This window comes from Triplophysa rosa, linkage group LG22, assembly GCF_024868665.1.
Source record: "Triplophysa rosa linkage group LG22, Trosa_1v2, whole genome shotgun sequence".
NCBI classification, from domain to species: Eukaryota; Metazoa; Chordata; class Actinopteri; order Cypriniformes; family Nemacheilidae; genus Triplophysa; species Triplophysa rosa.
In genome coordinates this window covers 14,217,230-14,240,291 of record NC_079911.1, presented here as the reverse complement: position 1 = coordinate 14,240,291, position 23,062 = coordinate 14,217,230, and the positions used below count along the sequence as shown (strand labels likewise).

Sequence of the window (23,062 nt, the reverse complement as noted above, 5' to 3'; positions counted from 1 at the left end):
TCACAAAAGAAAGAGTCATATACAGGTTTTGATGAACATGACGGTAAATAAATGATGACATAATTTTTATTTATGGTCGAACTGTCCCTTTATGTGCAAGTCTATGGGATTTTTCAACAAGCAGGGTTATAGGTATCATTATTTCCGTAGCAAAAACACTGTTATGCACAAAAGTTTAATACTTAGGATAGGAAATTAAAAAATAGTTTTTTGGATCAAGGGAACTGGATCTAGTGTTGGCCTAACAGAGTAACATTTCCATAAGCCCACAGCACTTCGTTCTCTTCATTTCTATTTGTATGGGAATGAATGTGGAAATTAATTTGTTGAAAGCTCTTATACAGTTTGTTTCAGTAGCGGTTCACGGGGTTAATTAAAGCTGCAGGTAGGGTCAGAGAATCCCAAATAGATTTAACTGACGCCAAGAGACCTGCTGGCTAAAACCTTGTCAAGCTGCTTATAAGACTTGTTTTGAAAGTGTTGTTGTTGGCATTTAATAAAACAATAAGCCACAAGGGCCTATTATTTAAAGTAGCGCGAGGTAGCAAGATTATTAAAAGGTTAAGTGTTTATAATAACCCTCTGGAAAAATGAGTAAAAAAATCAGTGCACTACAAGAAGCTGTCAAATGCATAAATATAAACATAGCTTCTGTTTATTGTGATTTTTTGATGCTGACATCGCAATTATACCCATGTTTGTCAAGCCTGGATAGCTCCATCATTCACCACGACTTCCTCGTGAACTGTAATGATGTATATTCAAGAAGACGCCGCAACATCGCATACATTTAAAGGGGCGGATATGAAAACAGCAGCAGCTGACAGACTTCCATTAGAGGGGAATAAAGGGGCGGTCCAATAGCTAACTCCAATATCTGCCCGTTCTCTTGTCCTGCTTTGGATTCATCAACAACACATATATTCACTCACTCGCACGCTCTGGGAGCTTCATCCATCAAAGTGAAGTTTCCCGCCCCTGGCCCAATCACATCGCGGCGACATTAACGCAGTAATTTACACGTAATGACTTACATTATCATGCTAAAGTGAACTTGATTAACGTACGCCCACGTAAACATTCTACTTGCCTATTAATCCTCACCTATAATTAGTAGTCAAAAACTAATTTTATTCCAGCTGGTGCTTTTTTGTGTCTTTTGGTCTGTTTTGGTTATAATAAATCTTGCATTATATCGATCCATAGCACCTCCAAAGATTTGTGACTCTAATCTCGAGGAGCCGCCACAGAAACACTCCATCTGCTCGCCGACGTTTCCTCTGTTCGTCGGGAGGTATTAGGGGACCTTGAGATAACATCAAACTCTTATTGAGGTGCTCGCTAGCTGGCTGAAGGACAAGTGCAAGTGCAAGCCACAAACCTTGACTTCGCCGTCGATCTATTATCGGCGTGACAATGACAAATTTTTGCAGATGTGACTAATGTCTTTGTGTTTAGGGTAGTATTTATAAAACTCATGCATCTTTTATCGTGAAATGCTAATGCGTGCAGGCGATCGTCTGAAGGACGGAGGATGTTTTTCTTGAATTTGTTTTTAAGTGCAATATAGCTACAATAAAAGGACAGAACAATGTGACGTTTGCCTGAATCCTGGCTAGAATTGTGCATTAGGTATTTTTTTCTATTTGTATTATTAAAGTTCCAGTGAAATTAAAATGTACAATTCCTATTTTTTTTATGAAATTTTATTTCGTATTTTGTAAATAGCTTACCGATGTGGGTCATTCTCTTTATAAAATGTATGTGCCCTCATAATCTTCACTTAAAATCTGAAAATGCACTTCCGTCCTCTAGTTACTATCCCTCTAGTCTCAGCCTCAGACGTCACGTCCACGGGCCGTTGGCTAAACGTCTGATGCATACTTTTCTGGAAACACTTCGAAGTCGCCATCTGATTGTTTGAATTTCACAGGATTTCCGGGAAACGTGCGTGTCGCGTTCTTTAACAGTCCTTTAACGCTTAATTCTTTAAATTATGCGAGGTTCACTGCATAAACTTATAATCATTGTTGTTGCTGTTAACTTTTGACACGTTCGTGAATGTACACCGGTCTGTTACTGCGGGGACATTTCCATGCCTCTAAACACGACGCGGCACAAAACGAAACGTGATAGGTTGCTTTACCTGTCAGTCATATGGCCTCTTGGGCGGGCCTTGGCCAAAGAAATTGCCAAAAGCTTCCAGACCTTCAGTATGGCTACGCAAGTCTACTAACCCTCTCAAATCCATTAACTCGTCCCCCTCAACTGTCAGTCTGCTCCCAGTTCCATTTCAAAATGCAACGGTTGTTTTTATACATCCAATCAAATCTAAGTGAAAAAAGCCATGCCCACTATTTTTTCCTCATTTGAAATTTCATTTCACTTGGGAATGCGTCAGAATACAGAAGAAAAAACGATCGCAACTTCCGGTTCATGGGGACTTTAATGTTGACAGCATGTATTTACTGATGTGTTTTTATGAAGTGATTACCATGATTTTTTTTTAAATACAAAGCGACTGTGTATAGGTATGTTCGTTTTCAATATGTTCAGGTTTGAAAGCTCTGAAACCTTCCATTGCTGTCTGAAATGTAAAAACCAGTTAAGTTAGAAAAGGAATGATCAAACTGATTTAATATTCACCATTTTAACTTCATAATTTGTCTAATTTATTAATCATCATTAGTTTGATGTGCAAATTGCAGCTGTATAGCTCAACCTCACATCTTCAAAAATCTCCATTAACATTAGAAAGTAGAATGTTTAGGGCACTCATCTTGTCTGTTTCTGTTGAAGTTAAAACTTAAAAAAGGTCACCAAACGCTCAACCCTTCAAATTATTTGCATTCGTGAAGGTGCGCGAAGTGAGAGCGAGTGCATGAGAAAGACAGAAAGAGAGAAATTACTGCCTGCAGACTGTTATCACGACTCTGTCAGTTGTGTTGGCTCTAAAAATGTGGAGAGGTTCAGGTAAAACGTGAAGAAAAAAGTCAGTAAAAGAAAGAGAAGATGAGAAGAAGAAATATTGTCATGCGAGGGATATAAATTCCTATTGGGTAACGTACATTTAAGCATAAGACATACTGACCTGGGACTTGAACGGACTGCTGCATTCACAATATTGCTGATTAAAATGAACAAACCCACACTGATCCCAGAACAGTTTGCTCTGTGGAATAAAACATCTGCTCGGTCTGAAATTGCTGATTTATCAAGGTAACAAAATACAGTTGGAGTTAGCAAGCAGATTTTCTTCAGGCGATATTTAACGTCTGCTGCCTATTTCTGTGTTTACCTTTAGTCTATCTCCTCTAGCTATGAAGACATTTTTTAATTCCCTCCCTTTCTAAAACAGCTCTCCCATTTCAGTGGATTCATTTGGTGTCTGCGCATTGGATATTGTATTGCGAGTTCACTTTTGGAGCCGATCCAGTGCAATATCGAGAACCTTCCACTTCATATATCCTATCTGAACGCAACCCTTTGGCTCTGGGGCATAAACGCCAATTGGAAACATGTGGGTGAAGAGCGGTTTAGAGTGAACTGTGGGGTGGAGGCGCTGGTCAGATTAAAGTATTGGCGGTTGTATCTGATAAATTGCAATAAAATGGGAATCCAGATTGAGAGGTCAACTGATATCATCAGCCCCAAAGGGCCGGAGAGGTCGATTGAAGGATGTTTGCGCAGGTGGTTATTACTTGCGTTGCCGTGTGTGTACTTTGTGTCGTGTGACTGTCAAAGGTTGTCTTGGTTCGGTATGTTTGAGTCAGTTTAAGTATGTATCAATAACAGGAACTGTGTGATTTTTGTCGGTGTCTAACCGGTTTAATTATTCATAGTCATGTGTTAGAGGAATCGCTGCATTATTTATAAAGCCGACATGGACAGTGAGCAAATTAAGACTGGAGAGGTTGAACAGAAGAACAATGCATACAAATGACAGTAAACCACGAAAATCAAGAATACAAAATAAATACGTGGCAAAATGCTGTTTTGCAGCACACTAAAGTAAAGCTAAATTTATTATACGCCAGATTATTTGCACTGGTTCTCAAACCCAGTCTCTGATCATTTGGTATTTGCATGCATTCTCTTTCTGCAGTTCTCCGGGATGATTTTCGACAGACCCCCAGTGACGTGGTGGTTGCGGCAGGAGAGCCGGCAGTGATGGAGTGTATTCCTCCACGAGGCCACCCAGAACCAACCATCTCCTGGAAGAGGAACAACGTGAAAGTGAACGATAAGGACGAGAGGATAACAGTGAGTCTTAACCTTCTCTCTCGCTGCTTGTTCTCACCTGCACTACATTCACCTACCACATTTTTAATTTCTTCCCTTTTTCTCAATTCGGATTAAATCCAGATTTAATTCTGATTACTTATTTTCCCTAGTGTGCTATGCTTTGTTAGAATTTGTATAATTTCATCATAGTTTTGCAAAAAAAAACAGGTCCAGATTTTGAATGCATTTAGAAAAACAACCGAAAAAGTCACTCTACAAAACACTCCGTTTTTCTGTCTCTCATGATGGCTTTTATGCGTTACCCTCCTACTGTATGACTCTCTTATCATCCACTCAACTGAATGGGCTCTAACAGCACATTCTAAATGCATCAGTTTGGCCGTCATCTCTGTGTCAAGTGCTTCATAAACAGCCAGGCTCGATTTTGCTTTTGCATTTTCTGTTTTTCTAACCCGTTTGTCTTCAAGAGCCCATGAACCGTGTTCATAAAACATCACAGGATGCTTGTCTTCTCATGGAGATGAATTAGATTTTTAGTGTCCGCTTCTCTTGGATGTTTTATAAATGCATACCGCTGACATGTCTGTTTCACTGCCTGCTTCACCTCACAGATACGAGGCGGGAAGCTGATGATCTCGAATACACGGAAGAGCGACGCGGGAATGTACGTTTGCGTCGGCACTAATATGGTCGGAGAGAAAGACAGTGACCCTGCTGAGCTAGTAGTATTCGGTGGGTTTTCTCTATCAGTGTGTCTCTCACGTGCTCTTGTAATCGGTCTCACTCATGTGTCTCTGATACTCTCTCTCCCACAGAGCGGCCCATGTTTGTACGTAGGCCTGTGAATCAAGTGGTACTCGCGGATGACACAGTCGACTTTCAGTGTGAGGTTCAGGGAGACCCGACTCCAACCATACGCTGGAGGAAAGAGGAAGGAGAGCTGCCACGAGGAAGGTCAGGCACAAATTCCCCAGTTAGATTTTGCTGAAATAGCAATTTCTAGTTCATAGACTCAATGAAGCCACAGACATGATCTGCAAGAACAGCGGGGCCCAGTTTATAACACAAAAACTGTGTTTCATCTCAGGTTTGAGATCCGTGCCGACAACATTCTGCGTCTGACTCAAGTGAAGGCTGAAGATGAAGGCGCATACACCTGTTTATCAGAAAACAGCGTGGGCAAAGCGGAAGCATCCGGAACGCTTCAAGTCCACGGTGAGTTACAGACACAGATGCTGCTTAGCGCAGTAATTCTTTCTTAAACGCGCACATGCATGCACTAAACATCTGACAGCTTTGATAATAATTCTATTATATTTTCTTTACTGACTTTTGCATCTTTCTCACACACTTAACCAAGTCTGGAGTCTGTTAGCCAGAGCTTGTGCGCTCTCATGCTGGCCTTGCATTTCCCTGATTACAGGAGAGAAGTGCTATGGCAACAGTCATTTATTTAAAGCTGCCAGATACAATTAACATAATTCCATCTGGTTGCAGGCACATCCTGCTCCATAAAACATGACTGTGTGCTCGGGAACACGTGCGCGTTAAGAATATTCTACACACTTAATAGATGTTTATAGTGGCACAGTTGCTGTGAACGATTTTACCTGACAGTTTATGGAAGATGATTTATCGTGTGTGTGAAGAAGCTGAAATATTATTAGCACGGCGATGTGAAAACATTGTAGTGGCACTGCTTTCAGACTAAAGGAATTTTGTGGAATGAGTTTATCTGCTCACATCATGTTGGAATTACAATAATTATGAGTTTCCTGATAGTCAAACTAAATCTGTCAATCATATATTATATTATATATTCCTTGGACTTAGTTGGTAGAGCTTTGCGTTGCCTGCACAAAGGTCATGGGTTTGATTAGGGAACACACAAACTGATATAATCTTGCAAATGCACAAATTTTCAAAATACAATATATTAAATTATATTATTTGTGTCTTGGTATTTGTAAATCTAAAATAGTATAATTATGTACTGATATTTGTCAGCAACAACAAAGTCCATTTGGACACACAGGGTGCATTTGTCTATGAGTGTTAAAACTAATAAGTTGTCTGTAGAATTTCAAAGTTGTCATCTTGTCATTATGGTAGTTCCAACGTGTAAATGTGTCATTAACAAACGCGACACACTTTTATCACTTCCTCCTCATCACCTGTATTTCCTGTCACTGCCGCCCATTGTCGCTCCATCCCACACCAAACTTTCATTCATCACTCGGTCTCTTTCATTTTATTCTAAATGCAAATCAAAATCCACTCATTCAACTTCATCCATTTTTTGTCTCTCTTTCTCCATCTTACCTCCATTATAGCGGGTCCATCTCGTAAGTACTATTCCATTTCATCTCTCTGCATGCGTGTGGTTCAGATGTTTTGAGGAATATGATTGGTTGTGATGAGTTTAAGATATAGGCATGGCATCCCAAATCCTTAAACCCAAAAGTATTTTTTAGCAAGGATGCAAAGTGTTTCAGTCCAACTCACATTCATATATCCTGAGAAGTAAAACAGGATTTGCTGTTTAAAACGATACTGAAAATGCAGGTGTTTGATACTTCAGAGTCTTAGTGAGCTAAGGGTTGGTGGATTTTCTTTATCGAGGAGAATTACAAAAGGTCATACTACAGCAGAATAGGAATGACCCCTCTTCATTCACTTCACATTGAGGAAAGCTTGAACGAAGTACAGAGAGGCTGACAAAGAGAGAAGTAATGAGATTGGTTCTCAGCTTTTTTCTCCCAGGAGCCTGAAAAGTCTACTTTTAATCTCATGTTATCTCGTTGCTGTCTAGGAGAAACAACTGAGATCTCATTTTTTTTATTTTATTTTATATGGAGGCTAGTCAGTCTACTAGAACAGCTTCTTATTGTCAGACATCGGTGGAAACCACTTGGGTTTGGCATTGAAGCTTTGCAGAGTCACCAAGTCTACAATTGTTTTACCCTTAAAAGTCTTCACAAATAGCGTAAAACAAACACTCGCAGGCTTTTGCCTTTTCTGAAACCTTAAACTTCATACCACTTGCCTTGTTTTTCTTCAGAGAACTGACTTGAGGCAACGAAGTGCGTATGTGCGGAGTTCTGACCGAGAAGTAATTTCCAGACGTGTTATTTCTGTCAAGGAAAAACACAGAGATGGAAATGACTATATCTGATGCTGACTGAGCACATCAGTAATAGCCAGACAGACTTTGTAAAAGAAAGAACACGTTTTCATGCGGAAACAAGGGCGTTCTGCTTTTTGTAAGTGGATGAAAAGAAACAGTTCCCTGCAGGGATGTAGTTTTCTTACAATTCAGCGCATGTCTTCGGTGCTCTTCTTTTCTCTCTTTTTACTTGTGTCTTGAATAACTAACGTCTAATTGAAAGTTTCGGAAACTTTCCAAATTTCAGGTTACAAATTTTGAACGGTTTTTAGGAATCATAGCTGATGCAAAGTCTGTTGCACACAGTAGGTGCCAAAATAATGCTTGAGACTTAAGATTCTGTGTCATATTTTAGACATAATCTAGGCAGCATTCTACACAAATGTTAGAATGCTCAGCAAAATATGTTCATGTAATTTTGTGCCATGTGAGAGACTGTTAATACGTTTTCAGCCCATTGAAACTTCTAGCGCATTTTAGTTTCGAATGAGGTTTCAATTGGTTAAAATGGTGTTTTACATGCTAGCTCACTAAGATTTGTAGCAGAGCTATAGAATTCATTCTAGAACCCTGAGATGAATTACTGTGTCTTATTTTTATTCTAGAATAGTCAGAATACTCATCTTTGTTTTGTTTGAAATCTCAAAGACACTAAGGCAATCTTAAAAAAAAATACATTTAACATTGAATTACGTTGTTAAGACTTCATGACTTTCCCTTTTCTTATTGAGAATTGGTTATAAACAAAATTTGCAACGTGATAGCACCCTTTTTCTGAAAAATATTGTATAAATATAGTTTTATTAGTTTCCCAGAGACCTTAGGTGTAAACCATGAATAAATGCAACACATTTTACATGCTATGATTCTCTAAATGGTGTGCATAATATAGTGAAATGTTCCTGCCAGTTGTTTATTTATTTCTCCCAGTTGTTTATTTCAGTTTTATTGCCCAAAAACAACATTATCAGAATCAGTCACATTTCTGAAAAATCCATACATAATTTGTTCCACAACAGAGGTTAAACTTTCTGTTTGTGTAGTATCTGTGTACTAGAAAACGGCCGTGATTATTTTTACATGTACATTATTGGGGTCTCTGTGATGCCAAACATACAAACAGGAACATCAATATAAACAGAGCATGAAGGCTTAAGAAGTAAAGCTTAAATTGGCCAGCCTTCAGACAGACTTAGAAAAAAAGAATCTCTTTTTCCACTAAGGATAACAGATTTGTTTCATCATTCGCAGTGTCAAGTCATGAAATAATCCACAGCATGTGCTTCCTCATCTGTCCTCTTTGTTAGCACGTCTAAGAGCCGAGACAATACGGATGATATAATACCATGTAAGAGCGATTCACACCAGATTAATCCGGCTGCACTAGGACGCCTGCCTAACCACGCTCATTACAAGCCGTCCAAAAAAAGACGGGGAGAAAATTGGGTCCCCATTTCAAACCCTGACCTGACTGATCTTAGCCTATGCATATTGCTGTATCCTCAAGGGAGGAGTATTTAAAACGGCACAGACCCCGAGAAACACCATTTATGCAGATTACTGGCTCGTTTTGATTATGCGGTAAATGTTTTATGAATTTGCCAGATATTGCTGTACGGGAACCGCTGCTCAGCTAGGCATTGTAAACATATGCCCTGTATCGGTGTCGATAACCTACAGGCCTGTAAAGCGATTAATCGGTTACACTCTACAGACTGTATTAATTGCATGTAGGGGGTTTTAATTGCGACTCTGAGCGATGAAGCGTGGCCGTGCACGCTGACTGTCTACATCATCGGTCGACGTGACAACCGCCTGTCATTGCGGTCCCTTTGGGAATAGTCACAGCATTTGAAGATGCGTTTTTTGGGGGGTATGTTTTACAATTATACATTTGGTAAAGGGTTTTATCCGAAGCGATTTACGGTACATTACAAGGTATACATTTCATTATTAGTATGCGTGTTCACTGGGAATCGAACCCACCACCTTTGCTTTGATGACATCCTTTTCTACCAAATAAACTACAGGAACCGATTCAGTCAGATTTTGATGTATGAATGTTTGTGCATACATGTTCGCTCAACACTATAAAAGCATGTAAGTGTAACACACCGCGTTTGGGGGTCAAAAGTCTGTGAATAATTGTCAGCTTTACCACTTTTGTTCGTGTATGTGACACTTTTGACCTGTTACTAACCAGGCAGCCAGCCTGGCACCTTCACGCTCCTGTCTACTGCTATTCCATCAAACACACCATCTGTGCTTTTACAGAGAGATGATGTCCAGAATACACATATAGAGATCTCAACAGATGGCGTTCTATCTATAACTTGGAATAGTTTGTGAATATTGATTTAATGACTGTTTTTTATTTCTAACTTCATTTCGAAAAATAAACTAATTTATATGCATATCACAAATTTCATTTAAAGTTTTTAGATTAGATTAGTTTTGTCGGTCTTTTGTCTATTGAAATGTTTGTCTTTCAAAGATGTATTGTGAGTATTTTAAAGCGTTTTGTTTATTGCTTTCCTGTCATACCACGTTAGCATGTAAATGACGCCTCTGTTTCGCTTCTTTTTTTAAAACTCATGCTGTTCATGTAATGCTGTTTTAACTGGTAATTATTTAGCACAGCCCAGAGCACTTTCTCTCGGTGGCTTTCAGTTTTTGCTGCAACATGAAGTCATATTTTTAGAGTGAAATCCCTAGAGACGATGTGTGTGGCTTTCAGTGACAAAACATGTCATTTTTTTGTAGTTTATGGGTGACGGAGACTTCTCGCCCTCTTTCATACTTTGCATAAAGATGAACAATTTGACATGATGAAAAAGGTTCCTCATGGCTGATTTTAGTTAATAAAGTTACATACATTACTTACTTTTTCTTGACTTTTTCTGAACCGTAAAGAGACCATATTTGTAATGTTTCATATAATATTAGTATATATTAATATAATAGTATAATGTATTAATATAATATGTAATATCATATTCATTTTTAATCTCCTAAGAACCAAATAGCCCATCTATTGAACCTTGTATGGTATTGTATAGTTAGATGGTTGTCAAAGAACAATGCAAGAACCGTTTTTAAGAACACTGGAACAGTATGACATAAAATAGCCGGTGTTGCTGTGCGCTCTGTCAATATTTAATTCTTTGCATTAGCTCAGGTGAGAGCAAGATGGTCAATACAGGCTTGACGCCAGGGATGGTCGGAGGAACAGAGGATGGCTAGAATTTCTTCTCCAGTTTGAATTGAGGCCTCTCTTGTGTTCCAAATTATACAGACAAGGGATGTGTTTCAGATTTGACCTCTAGGGTCAGGCTTAAGGCTTTTGCTTAACCTCTGGACAGCAACCTTGTGACCCCTGCGGCCAGGCTCCCTATCGGGCCTTGTTCTGTTTCAGCATGCCGTCGCCTCCAAGCTGTGATGCAGCCTACGGTCTACGCCAGAGTCTACGAGAAAAGCCAGCAGGCAGGCAGGGAGCCAATCGGTAAATTGATCCGAGACAGATGCATTGATGCCAATTGCGTCTTTTGGATCGTTTTTGACTTTCTTAATAAAACCGGTGAAAAGAATTTCAGAGAGTTAGAGAGGTTCAAATATGATTGACTCGAAGACAGAATGGAGTGCAGTTTGTTATCGCACATTAGTAGGGACGTTACAAATGCCATGAAAAATTTAAGGTGAGCTAAAGGAGAAAGCCCTTTCTGAGGACAAATGTGTGTTGTCAGAGGCGGCGCGTCACTCTAATCGTGTGTGAAACAAAAAGAATTGCGAGGGAGTGGAAAAGAGGATGAGAAATCAATTAGCTGGTGAAGGTTAAAGGTGACAGCATTGCACGTCCACGGCGTCTGATAAAGGGCAATAGCACGGAAATAATCGATACCCATCAGCCCCAGCTGAGCTCCAACATGTGAAGGCTTATCATCAGTTTAGTTTGTATTCCATGCGTGATGCTAAATTTTCAATCCCCCCCACACACGACATCTATCACACTAATGTGGAAGTTTGTCCCTGATAAAGACCTGTTTACATCCAGAGCGACATAACAAAGTGAGATGAATCAAGTGCGTTTTTGAACAGAATTAGATTTGCATTTATTTAATTCAGAAAATTCCAATAGGGTTCCAAAACACTAATTCAACTTTGTTTTCAGATGTTTTTCGGGCAATGTAAACTAGGCTATAATGTTATAGCATGATATAGGTATACAACCACGGAAGAAATTAAGAAACCATTCCAAATTTTCATTTAAAGGAGTCATATTGCATGGCTAAAACGAATATTATTGTTTGTTTTAGATGTAATGCAATGTGTATACACCATTTAAAGTTTAAAAAACGTTGTATTTTCCACATACCATGCATGTTTGTATCTCCTCTTTGCCCCGCCTCTCTGAAACGCACAGATTTTTTACAAAGCTCATCGCTCTGAAAAGCGAGGTGTGCTATGATTGGCCAGTTCACCAGTGCGTAGTGATTGGTCAAATACTGCAAGCATTTCACGGAAATGTAACGCCTCTTACCATATTCGGAACATCAGGTTCCAAAGCAATTGTACTGACAGACGATACAATGAGATTTACAATTACGCCCACCTTAACTTTCATTTGTGCAATTTTACGTGTCTAATACATGCATGGGCAACTTATAACACACCAAAAACACAGAAATACACATACTTCCGCCATATGACCCCTTTAATCCGAATTTCTAGATGTATTGTGGTCATTCCAGTCCAGTGTCTGTTAAATTTCAACAAAATCAAACCTCAGAAGTGACATCCGACACATGATAAAAACTTTTGAACTTTTCCTAAATACATGTACAAATATGTGACATATGTAACATAATGAATATGAACTTCTTTGCAGTATTTGAGGTCTGAAAAAAATACAGAGCATCTTTTTGGTTATTTTGACCTCTTTCTCCGGTTTTCATTTTCTTCAAATAAATGCATATTAAAACAATATTTTTATTAGAAAATTTGGTAGAAATATTGTTAGTTCACAGAATGAAACAAAAATTTCCCTAAATACATACCTATAAATAGTAGATTTAGAAAAACTTTCAATTATTTCGAAATGGTCTCTTAATTTTTCTGAGGCTTTGTATCACAGTACATTGCATATTTTTGCACATTTACGTGAAAATTGACTTTGAATCTTTACAGACAGGGTAGAACCTGTGTTGGGTGTCATAATGGTGCTGACTAGAAAGATGGCTGCGGGGCAGATGAGACCAGCAGATTAGCATCCGTCAGAAAGAACCATTGATCAAACTCACACCAAGGGCAGGAGCCAAGCGTCCGCAGTGGAAAGAAAGCCAATGAAGTGTCATCAAAGAGATTAACAGAGAGAAAGTGAGGGAGAATGGATCCAGAAAAAGATCGACGGTCTGAACCCTTGGCCACCCAGTGATGCGCTTGGGATGTTGAGAGGTCCTTCTTTATAGCCAAACTCTCATTAGCGGACCGAAATTGTACATTAGTCCAGATGCTAATATATAAATGTAGATTTGCTCTCGGTACGCCCACACACGATAAGGGCTCTTCATCACTACATCAGATGTGCTATCTTGTGTTTAAAGTACCTCTTCGGGCGCAGAGGAGAAAAGACATCCATAATAATTGAGCTCTTTTCATCCATCTCTTTGTGTTCAGAACATACACTCAACCAATGTTTAGACCCCGTTGGGTTTAGGTAATGCACCCGTTTGGTATCTAAACAAAATGTATACACACCAGGAAACATAACATGGAGATTGTTGAGTGGGGATTAGTTAAGGTCATGGTTTTCGTGGGAAACCCAAATTGTTTATGAATTAGGTGTCAATGTTGGTTTTGTGTTACATAGGGTCCGTATATCACCTAGGACTTTATTTAAACAAGCTTCGTAGTTCACGCGACAATGTTTGCATGGGTGCACACTCACCCACGATTTTCTTTCCATGCACCCGTGGTGGGCTTAAAACATGGCACTATGGGTAATATCAGCAATGACAGTTTTACGCATGCCAGTGGTGGGCTTAAACTCACACAGTTTCCTTAAGAGGCTCAAGTTTAGACTAAACAATTCTAGACTGTATATATTTAGGATAAGCTTAAATGGAGTTTAGTACAATATTCAGGTTGTGTAGCTTTTGTTCATACATTTCTTTTCTCTTTTGCAGTTCCTCCTCAGATTGTGGTTCGTCCTCGGGATCAGATCTCTGCCCAGGGCCGTACTGTCACCTTTCTTTGTGGCACAAAGGGAAATCCCCCACCTGCCGTGTTCTGGCAGAAAGAAGGCAGTCAGGTAAGAGAAAAGAGCACCAACACACGCGGGTAGCCCTTGGAGTCAGTGTCAAAACACATCAAAGCATCTGCCCGAAACTTTCATGGACTTTCCTTGACAGCTGTTTTGTATCATGGGCCAACTTTTGAGTAGTGACCAAGTACACAAGTAAAAATAAGTTCTAAACAAAAGAAGTATTGTTTTGAATAGGAAGACCGTGTATTGTACCATACTCTTGTTTATGAATAGTTTTTAATACATTTCATGATTTTTCTATATTCTATAGGGATAGTTCACCACAGAAATCAATATGTTGTCGTCATTTACACTCATGTCCTTCCAAACCTGTGTGACTTGATATGATGATTTTTAGTTTTTGTGTAAACTCTTTCTTTAAATAAGAGCTGAGTGACAGTTTAAAGATTGTGATGCAGGAAAGGTGGCCATATAGCCTGGAAATCTGAAGGATTTATTTTTCATTATCCATCTGATCTCACATCGAGGATAGATTTCTCTGGGAGGTCTTTTCGTGTGTGTGTGTTATTCTGTTGTCATACAGAATCACGTTTGCAGACAAAAATGTTGTCTGTTATTTGAAAGAAAAGTGAATACTGATAATGCATAACTTGATATAAACATACATCAGTGTTTACACACATATCTAGTGAAACTGATACTTATGTAAAAGCTGTCAAACAATTAATCGAGAATAATCGCATCTAAAATAAAAGTTTGTGTTTACATAATATATGTCTGTGCACTGTGCATTTTAATTTGTATTTATACATGTGTATATTTTAGAAAAATATAAAAATAAAAATTAGAAATATAAATTATTGGTAAATATAAATAAAAAAATGAAGTATTTCCTAAACATGTTTATGTGTTTTTAAATACAAAATTAATATGCACAATACACATGCATTTTATGTAAACACAAACTTTATATTCTGGGTGCGATTAATCGTTTGGCAGCCCTAATGTAAATAAATGTATATATTTGTGTAGATGATTTTAGGAGGTAGCTGAAGTTTACATACAGTGATCACCATGCATTTTAATTTTATTGTTCAAATAAGTTACATGAAGAACCCGTACCATGTCAGGTGGACCACCTGCCAGTTTAGTTTAATGAGCATTATGCCTCTGGATCTTAAAGCATCACCGAGAGAGAAAGAGAGAGAAATAAAGAGAGAGGTAGAGTTGGGAGATAGACACGCAGAGACAGGGAAGGAGAAGGAACTCTGGGATTTCTGCCGGAGCTTGTGTGAGGGCGGGTCAGGGGAATAGAACTTCTCCCTGGGCCCAGTAAGAAGCTCTTGTCTCTATTAATAAACCAGAGCAAAAATGATAAAATAAGCCTCTGGTTGTTTCTAAAACACTCTGAGGAAGGAAGCCAATCTCTATATTCCTCCCTCCGTTTATTCCATTCCCAGCAGAATGTGTCACAGGCCAGAGGTGAGCGCATATCCGCTGTACTGCAGGTCGTGAACTGGTTAATCTGGTCTCTGTTCTTTGTTTTTGTTGGTGTGTGTGTGTGTGTGTGGTCGTTGACTGAGGTCAGCAGATATAGAACAGAACTAAAAGAGGTCTGGTCAGACCCAGAGGGCTGCGGTGAGGGGGCGGGAGAGGTTTGGATGGGGTCAGTGGATTATCCCAAAAATGAAACAGTGACACACACACTGGCCTAAGGGAACAATGGTGCAGCTGTCAGTGTTGTAGTCTCATCCAAGAGGAAGGCTCCTTATGATCCATGGCTCTTGTCTTTTGTATATCAGACCCCCTTTCCTCCCTTAAACACCAGCTGAGATGACACAGCTATTGTCTGGCACATGTGAGGACTCGGGAGTGATGTTTCATTCATATGAGCGCAAACTGGACAAGTCCCATAACTGTCCCATCAAAGTTCTTAAATGTTTATATTAGCATACTGATTATTTCAGGTCTCTTTTTTACATCTGTGTACAACAGTAATGCAACATTAAATCAATTAATTAAATCAATTAATTGCAATGAATGGATTCCAAAATAAATGTTTGTTTATTTAATATAAAGTATGCGTGGTGTGTATATTTAAATGTATATATAAATGCGCACACATACATTTGTGTATATATAACAAATATGTACATGCATATACATGTATATATATATATATATATAATGTTTAAATATAAATATATATTACTCATATTTCCTAAATATATATCTAAATGTATTCCTAAATATATATCTATATATGTATATATAGAGAGAAATTGTGAGAGGAAGCAAAAAGACGCAAGAGGCAGTGTGTTACAATGATGTTACCCTGGTAAAAGGGTTTGGTTGCTGTTTGCTGTTTATGGTTGGTACATTAGTGTAGATTTGTTTTGTTGAAAGTAAATGCAATAAACTGGTTAAGTATGCTGCTTTTTTGTATTCTAGTCACAACATTGACTTTGAATGTGATGTAATTATGTTTACAGCATTTGTTTCCACTATTTGTCATTCTGAACAGGTCCTGCTGTTCCCCAGCCAACCTCCATCACAATCAGGCCGTTTCTCTGTGTCGCTGAGTGGAGAGCTGACCATTACAGACGTGCACAGCGAGGATTCTGGGTACTACATATGCCAGGCCATCAGTGTGGCGGGCAGCATCTTAACAAAAGCTCTGCTAGAAGTGGAAAGCAGTGAGTGTCAAATTTTTTAACCAGCTAAAAAAACACTCACACATTTACAGTCACCCTCACTAGATCCTTCAAAACACCGGCTATGTGCTTTTATTGATATTCTAATATCAATCGAACCACATTAAAGGTCCAGAACTGTGCATGTAATTGAATTACTTCTGTGGGGCCTTATCACAAAGATTCGGCTAACGTTTTTATTTAACATTTGAACAAATTGCCGATTCGCCCTGTGTAGCCTTTTTGCTCTAAATCAAAAAGTCTTCAAAGCCTCTCCAAATTACCATTGCTGCCTTCCACAAACGAGAGAACAGCGGGAAGCGGTGCAGACGTAATCGGAAAGGACAGGGCGCAATCGCGCTATGCAAATAACCCCAAGAACATAATGCAGACTCCGTCATGCTCCCCTTTAACAAGATAAACTGTTTATGTGCACTCCCCGTGCATACCGAACTGTGCACCACGCGGACGAACCTTCGTCCAATATTAGCACCACCCCACCCTCACTCTGTACCACCAGCCTGCTTATAAAAAATAATCTTATTTCCCAGAATCCCCTGTCTCGCGTGGCCTTTAAGGTGGACGACCCTGACAGAGCGCCATCTGACTGATGTTTGCTGTAACGTTCTGATGCATAATAAAATTATCTACCGAAGGGCACGCATACTTATATACTGTATGCATGTGCTTCACAGGGTCACTGCATCAGTACCCAAGGACAAGGTTTTTATATGAATCTTGCGCCTTTGAGTTTCACATCTAGAAAAACAACCTGGTTTGAGTGATACAGCACTCATTTTCCTTTTTTGACCCCATGGACTTTCTCTTTTTTCTGCGGAGAGAAAATGTCAGAGATGCTGGCTGGTTTCCCTTGTTATTTAAAATGAGAACGCAGCGGTAACAGAATTGTCAATTATTCATCCATAGACCTTTTTCCAAGGTTTGGTCAATAGACAACACGCTTTCAGCTCCATTGCAACAAAAAATAAATTATTCATGCAAACACGGGCATGTTAGGCAATCACTTTAGTGTTCAGAAGGGACACAGTTGAAAGAAAGTCGAAACGGAAGAATGGAAGCTTGTAGCCCTAGTTATTCAGCATCGCCCTGTAAAATCCACAGTCACGCATTATGTGCCTGAGATACTTTGACTGATGATGTCACCTTTACAATTTATCAACCAGTAAATATTGTATCGCAAGCTGAATGCATGCAGTAAATCTATTTAATCATTTTGCAATGTGGTAAAGATGTTTGGAAAACAAAACCGGCACGTGAAATGATACCCAGAGGCTAGACATCTCATTAAAATAAATAATTCACTGATTCTTTCTGTTTAGCGCTGCATTCAGATAGCGGACTGTAATTCGAGTGCGTGAAACAAATGGCCAGTCAAACTGATTTGCACATTCAGTGAATTCAGTGATCTGTTTTTTTGCCTTGTGCCGATTGCGCAGATGAGCTCATCCATGCATTTCAAATGAAGTTTTAGGCATCATTAAATGAAAATAAATACACAGTTATGCACAGGTTTCTTGGAATATATGATGATATATTTTAACCTATATTTTATTCGATTTCATGATATGTTGGCCTCACTTCATAATGATCCTTCTGAATCTTACTTTGCATAATTCACAGTGTGTCTTTTTCAATGATCTCTTGAGTGTCGAGTGTATGAGATGGTGGTTACATGCTAATTTCACTCTCGTGGCCCACGCCTCTCCCATTCTCCCCCCCCCAGCCCCGTCTGACCGGATCCCTCCCATCATCCGCCAAGGCCCGGCCAATCAGACTCTCGCCCCAGGCTCCACCGCCCAATTGCAGTGTCACGTAATGGGGAACCCTCTTCCCAGCATCCAATGGGAGAGAGACGGACAGAGGATCCTGGGCAACGACGATCGCATTAGCCTAATGGAAAACGGCACTTTGCAAATCACAGCCCTGCAGGTACTTCAGTCGAGATTGTGTTTAAGTGTGTTTTTAGCACGGGCTGCTTTTATTCTCGAAAATGCTAATACCCATGGGGTATTAACATATGGTTATTTCAAATCGTGCCTTCTTTCGACACACGTCCCGTCATGGGGTGATCTCTGTTCTGACAGTCACCATATGTTGTTGTATGATATTCCATCACTGTATCCAGATGCACGTCTTACGCCATGGTGCACGGTGTTGTCAAACACGCCCGTGTGACGTTTAGACACAGGTGATGGCTGTAAAATGTCATCGCAACTATTGCACAGTCGATTTTACAGTAAACAGGCAGGATTAATTAGACCATCGATTATAATATTTGCTCACTGGACTGTTTCTGGGTGACCCATCCGCTCATGCGAAAGTTGTATACGGCGGTAAAACCAGTAATTATGATCGTAATGGGAACGAGTGCGGTCGTTTGCATTACAGCGAGCTAGTGTAATGAAATCCATCGCTCAGGGGTGTGTGTGATTGTGGGTTTCACCTGAGGTCGCTGCACCGCAGAGCCGATGTGTTAATAGATTTCGCCCGGGAATGATTAAAAGTCACTCATGCCTTAATTAAATGCTCATTCTGCGATATAAAGACGCACAAGATCTTTATGTGCTACTCTCAGCAACCTTGTAAGGTGATGCATGCACTCTGAATTGTTTGTAACACGTTGAACATTGTTGTCCTTGATGCTCATATACTGTAGCTTTTTGGAAAATCACCACCAAAGATGCAACTCCGTTGCAGCCAATAGGAATCCTTCTTTTGTTGTTTTCACAGATTTGGTTTATAAGCAAGGATGTTGTGAAGGGTTAGTGTCCTGGGATGACCAACAAATATCTTTTAAGGCATTCTCTAGTGTTATTTATTGAAAATCTTATTTTTTTCAATTCCTAATGTCGCCTTAATGGGTTTCACAGCAAAAATCCAATTATCCGGTATATGCATATTGTTGTTTGGGAAAAGCTTACTCATTGGCTCATATACTTTTGTTTTTAGTTTGAATGTACGTAGTTTTATTAATATTGTATTAATATATGATATGATATTAATATTTATTTTTGTAATTGTAGCTTTTACTTTATTGCTTTTTATTTGTTCATTTTCATATTTATTTATTTATATTTGTTTATATGTTCATATTTTTAGTTCTGGTTTATTTTAGTGGAAACTTTCTGTTAAAGTTAAGTTTTATTAAATATTAATAGTTTCAGTAAACTTTAATAACGTTGCTCATTGGACATTGGAGACCACTCATGAAAAGTCATCTCAGGTCGTGTTAATTTAAGTCCTGTTTATCAGTGCAGATTTGATCTTTTGTGTTTAGTTTGTATTAATTTGGCTTTGCTGTCCATTGCATGGTGCATTTGTTCAGATGCACCTTTGAAACTCTTTGGCTCTAGTATTGATCCAGCCTTTTTTCTTCTGGAGCCTCCATTGGCCCCCTTTAGTACACCATTAGCCCGGCATGATGGCAGGGCACAGGGGGCACGGACACTGGGGTTTGTACAGATGGTAGCATACGAATGTGAGAAAAGGAGCGAGAGAAGGAAAGCACTGAAGACGTGCCATTATACCGGGAGAATCGCCAGAAACCGTCAGCTTTTCTACCGTGCCAAGCGAGAGAGAGAGAAAGACAAGGAAATAAATGAGTGAATTAGTTAGTCAAACTGAATGGATATTTCATGGACGCGAGCTGGAAAACAGGAAGAGATGGAAGAGTTGAATAGAGGGAGATGATTTTTGACCGAGTGAAAATATTTAGCTCCCTTTTTCCGTTTTGACTCATACATTTTTAAGCGTGTGTTTAGCGCCGAGACCAGAGCTGCCATCCGTGATTAATCAGCCGATGCCTGAACGTTTACCTCTCTGAGCGGGCCCGGTTCTCCACCAATGAACACTCGGCACAGTGGAGATCTGTGCCAATGCAGTTATCCGCTCTTAAGAGCAAGAGGTCACATAGGAAAGTGTTACCACACCTTCTGTTTGCTCTTCTCCTTTTCCCAGAAGAGATTTATAAATGTTCACAATAATTCTCTACAACACACTTCTGTACATCCTGAGGATATAGAGCCATCCTTTACTGCATGGGTTCACATACAGAGAAAATATTTTTAGGTCGGTAGTTGACGTGCGCAGCAGATCAAAAAGAGTAAAAAGTTGTATTAGTCCTAAAATGTACCACATGCACTTAAGAAAGATTAAACACAAAACAAAAACATCACATGCGAGCAGACAGTAATTCGAGGTCACGGTGTGTGTGCATGTGTGTGTCGCAAAATCCTCAGACGTGTCATTGGTGCCCCTGAGCTGTCAGCACTGTTAGATCGCTGTCGTGGAGAGAAAACCTCTACTACACCTCTCACTGTCGTAAGCAATTTCAGCCCGACCTCCCCCCTCGGTCCTGAGGTTAAAATTTTATGCCCTCCTCACCGCTCATCCTTTTCTGTCTTAAACATCCATTACGCCCATGCTAACTCAACTACTCGGTTGTATGAACCACAGAGAGAATAGTACGAAAAATCCTTCAGATCTGATCGGTCACAAAGTTAACTTACAACTTATTTCAGTAGAGTGAAACTAACAATGCAAAGAAAAAATCATTGCTAAGAATTGTGTTTGATGTATATTTTTTCTCTTGAGCTGTCCAAGTTTATCTCAATTAATTTTTGTTACATGCAATGCTGCCTTGAAATTTGTCCAAAATTTAGAGACAACATAATTATTCTGCCTTCCTTATGGTGCAGTTTTTGTACCGGGAACATGTCTGTGATGCCAAAATATCATTTTCGTTTGTTTTGAAACAAAGCCATACTTCTGTCCTCCTGTTTCTGTCTTCAGTAGCGCTTCGAAGTAAATGACAGTTGATTCTGTTTTATGGTAGAATAATAAGCAATTTAGAGGAATTGCTACTTATTTAAGATTTTCACGCTGTGCCGAGCAGGGTGCGGCATTGTGCTTGAGCTTATCCATACAAATGCTGACCCTGAGACTGCTGTTGCTAGGAAACGGACTCCGGGGCCTACACCTGTGTTGCTTCCAGTTCGAGTGGAGAGACAAGCTGGAGTGGGGTTGTCACGGTGAAAGGTAACAACACACACACACGCTTCATCATCGCCTTGTGTGTCCTTATCCTTGACAAACTACAGCATATCATCTTTAAACCGTAAAATCAGCTGAGAAGGCCGTTTCGTTGCAAGTTTGCTCAGCAAATATACAGTATAAGTGCATTTGCCAGATGTCGGCGTATAGAGATGTGCTGACCTGGGATCAGATTTTTTCTGTTTAGTATTGATCTCCGTTATAACATTCTATTAATCTAGAATAGTACAGATTGAGCAGGTTCTTTGGATGAACTGCAAATAGAGCCATAGCTCACGACAAACACAGGCAAGCAGATGATTACACAGATCTAACCGGATGATAACTTGGACCATTAAAGCGTAGCAAAGAGATTGATGCTAATGTTCTCATTTCTTTGTCTTATGCTTCACAGAAAATGCAGGTCTTTCTGTACCCCCGGTTTCAGAGCCCTACCAGCTCCCCGGTCCGCCCCAGAAACCCGTCGTAACGGACGTGACCCGGAATAGCGTGACTCTGACCTGGCAACCCAACGCGCACGAGGGTGGAGCCGCCGTCACTTCTTACATTATTGAGGCTTTTAGGTAAGTCTATGTGTGATGGATGATCATTTCCGCACAGTTTATTACTACCTACTGTTTATTTTCTTCCCCGGATAACATTGCCTCTCGCCGGAGGCTGTTCCGAAGATCAATTCTTCATTTTTTTATTAATTCAGTGTCACTGTCATAGCGTGACTGGTCAGCCGTGATACGCAGGGTAATACCACCCCGTGGCTGCCCTGTCCCTGACCCCTTCATTCGCTCTGATGCTCCTCACAGTCGTGCGAGTGCAGCTACATCCTACGCGTACATCTCACATCCTGCCTGCTACAAGAATTACTCCCCTCAGGCTTCAACCTACTACCAGAGATCTAAATTAATAGCGGCTGGGGTCCTGCAAATGAAATTGAGCCTTAGAGTTAAATAGTTTTTTTCTGAATTATTAAATGTTTACTTTTTTTCAGGCAGACTGTTTTTGTTACTGTGCCTTTAAGACTTTTGTTTGTACGAGTCTCTGATGTGACTTTGGCCAAGGGACATTGACATTCAAGTGGGAGCCAGTTACTGTTTACTAAAGCGGCATTGATAAGTTAACGTGGCAGCCGTATGTAAATGCGCTCTTGGTTGTGACATCACAACTGTGACGATTTCTGAATGGCCCATTTTTGCATGTATGTGATTGGTGGACTAGTAAGGGACTATAACCCTAGCTTTCCTATTTCCGTTCGATCCTAGGGATTGCACATACTCATAAACAGATGTATAGGATAATGCGATGTACAGTAAGTTGCTTTGGTTAAATGATCTACCCATGCGGGTCATTTATTTTTTTCTGATAACATTTTTTTATCAAAAACATTAGTCACACCCAGGTCATGTTGACCAGGCTTCCAACTTTCAACAATCCCCTTAATTTCTGAAGAAAGAAGTAAGGTCTTGCCTTACATTTTCTCTCATTCCAGAAGCCGTTTCACTCATATTCATTACAATGTCATCGCCATACTTCCGAAACCTTAGGTGTCCAAATTCGCTGTTTTTAAGGAAATGGAAAAACACTGTACTTTTTAAATGACTAAATACATTTACGCATTTGGCAGACGCT

General features: G+C 39.7%; 1 protein-coding gene across 3 annotated transcripts in view; it reads left to right on the top strand.

Moving 5' to 3' along the window:
• The window catches only part of robo3 (roundabout, axon guidance receptor, homolog 3 (Drosophila)), a 123,238-nt gene that overhangs the window by 85,668 nt on the left and 14,508 nt on the right, over positions 1-23,062 (top strand). For all 3 annotated transcript variants that reach the window (XM_057321164.1, XM_057321166.1, XM_057321165.1), the window contains exons 3-11: positions 4,106-4,263; positions 4,857-4,977; positions 5,061-5,199; positions 5,333-5,460; positions 13,594-13,718; positions 16,198-16,369; positions 18,111-18,316; positions 21,343-21,424; positions 21,834-22,002. In XM_057321164.1, coding sequence (XP_057177147.1) covers positions 4,106-4,263; positions 4,857-4,977; positions 5,061-5,199; positions 5,333-5,460; positions 13,594-13,718; positions 16,198-16,369; positions 18,111-18,316; positions 21,343-21,424; positions 21,834-22,002 — 1,300 coding nt within the window. The remainder of the gene's footprint in view (positions 1-4,105; positions 4,264-4,856; positions 4,978-5,060; positions 5,200-5,332; positions 5,461-13,593; positions 13,719-16,197; positions 16,370-18,110; positions 18,317-21,342; positions 21,425-21,833; positions 22,003-23,062) is intronic.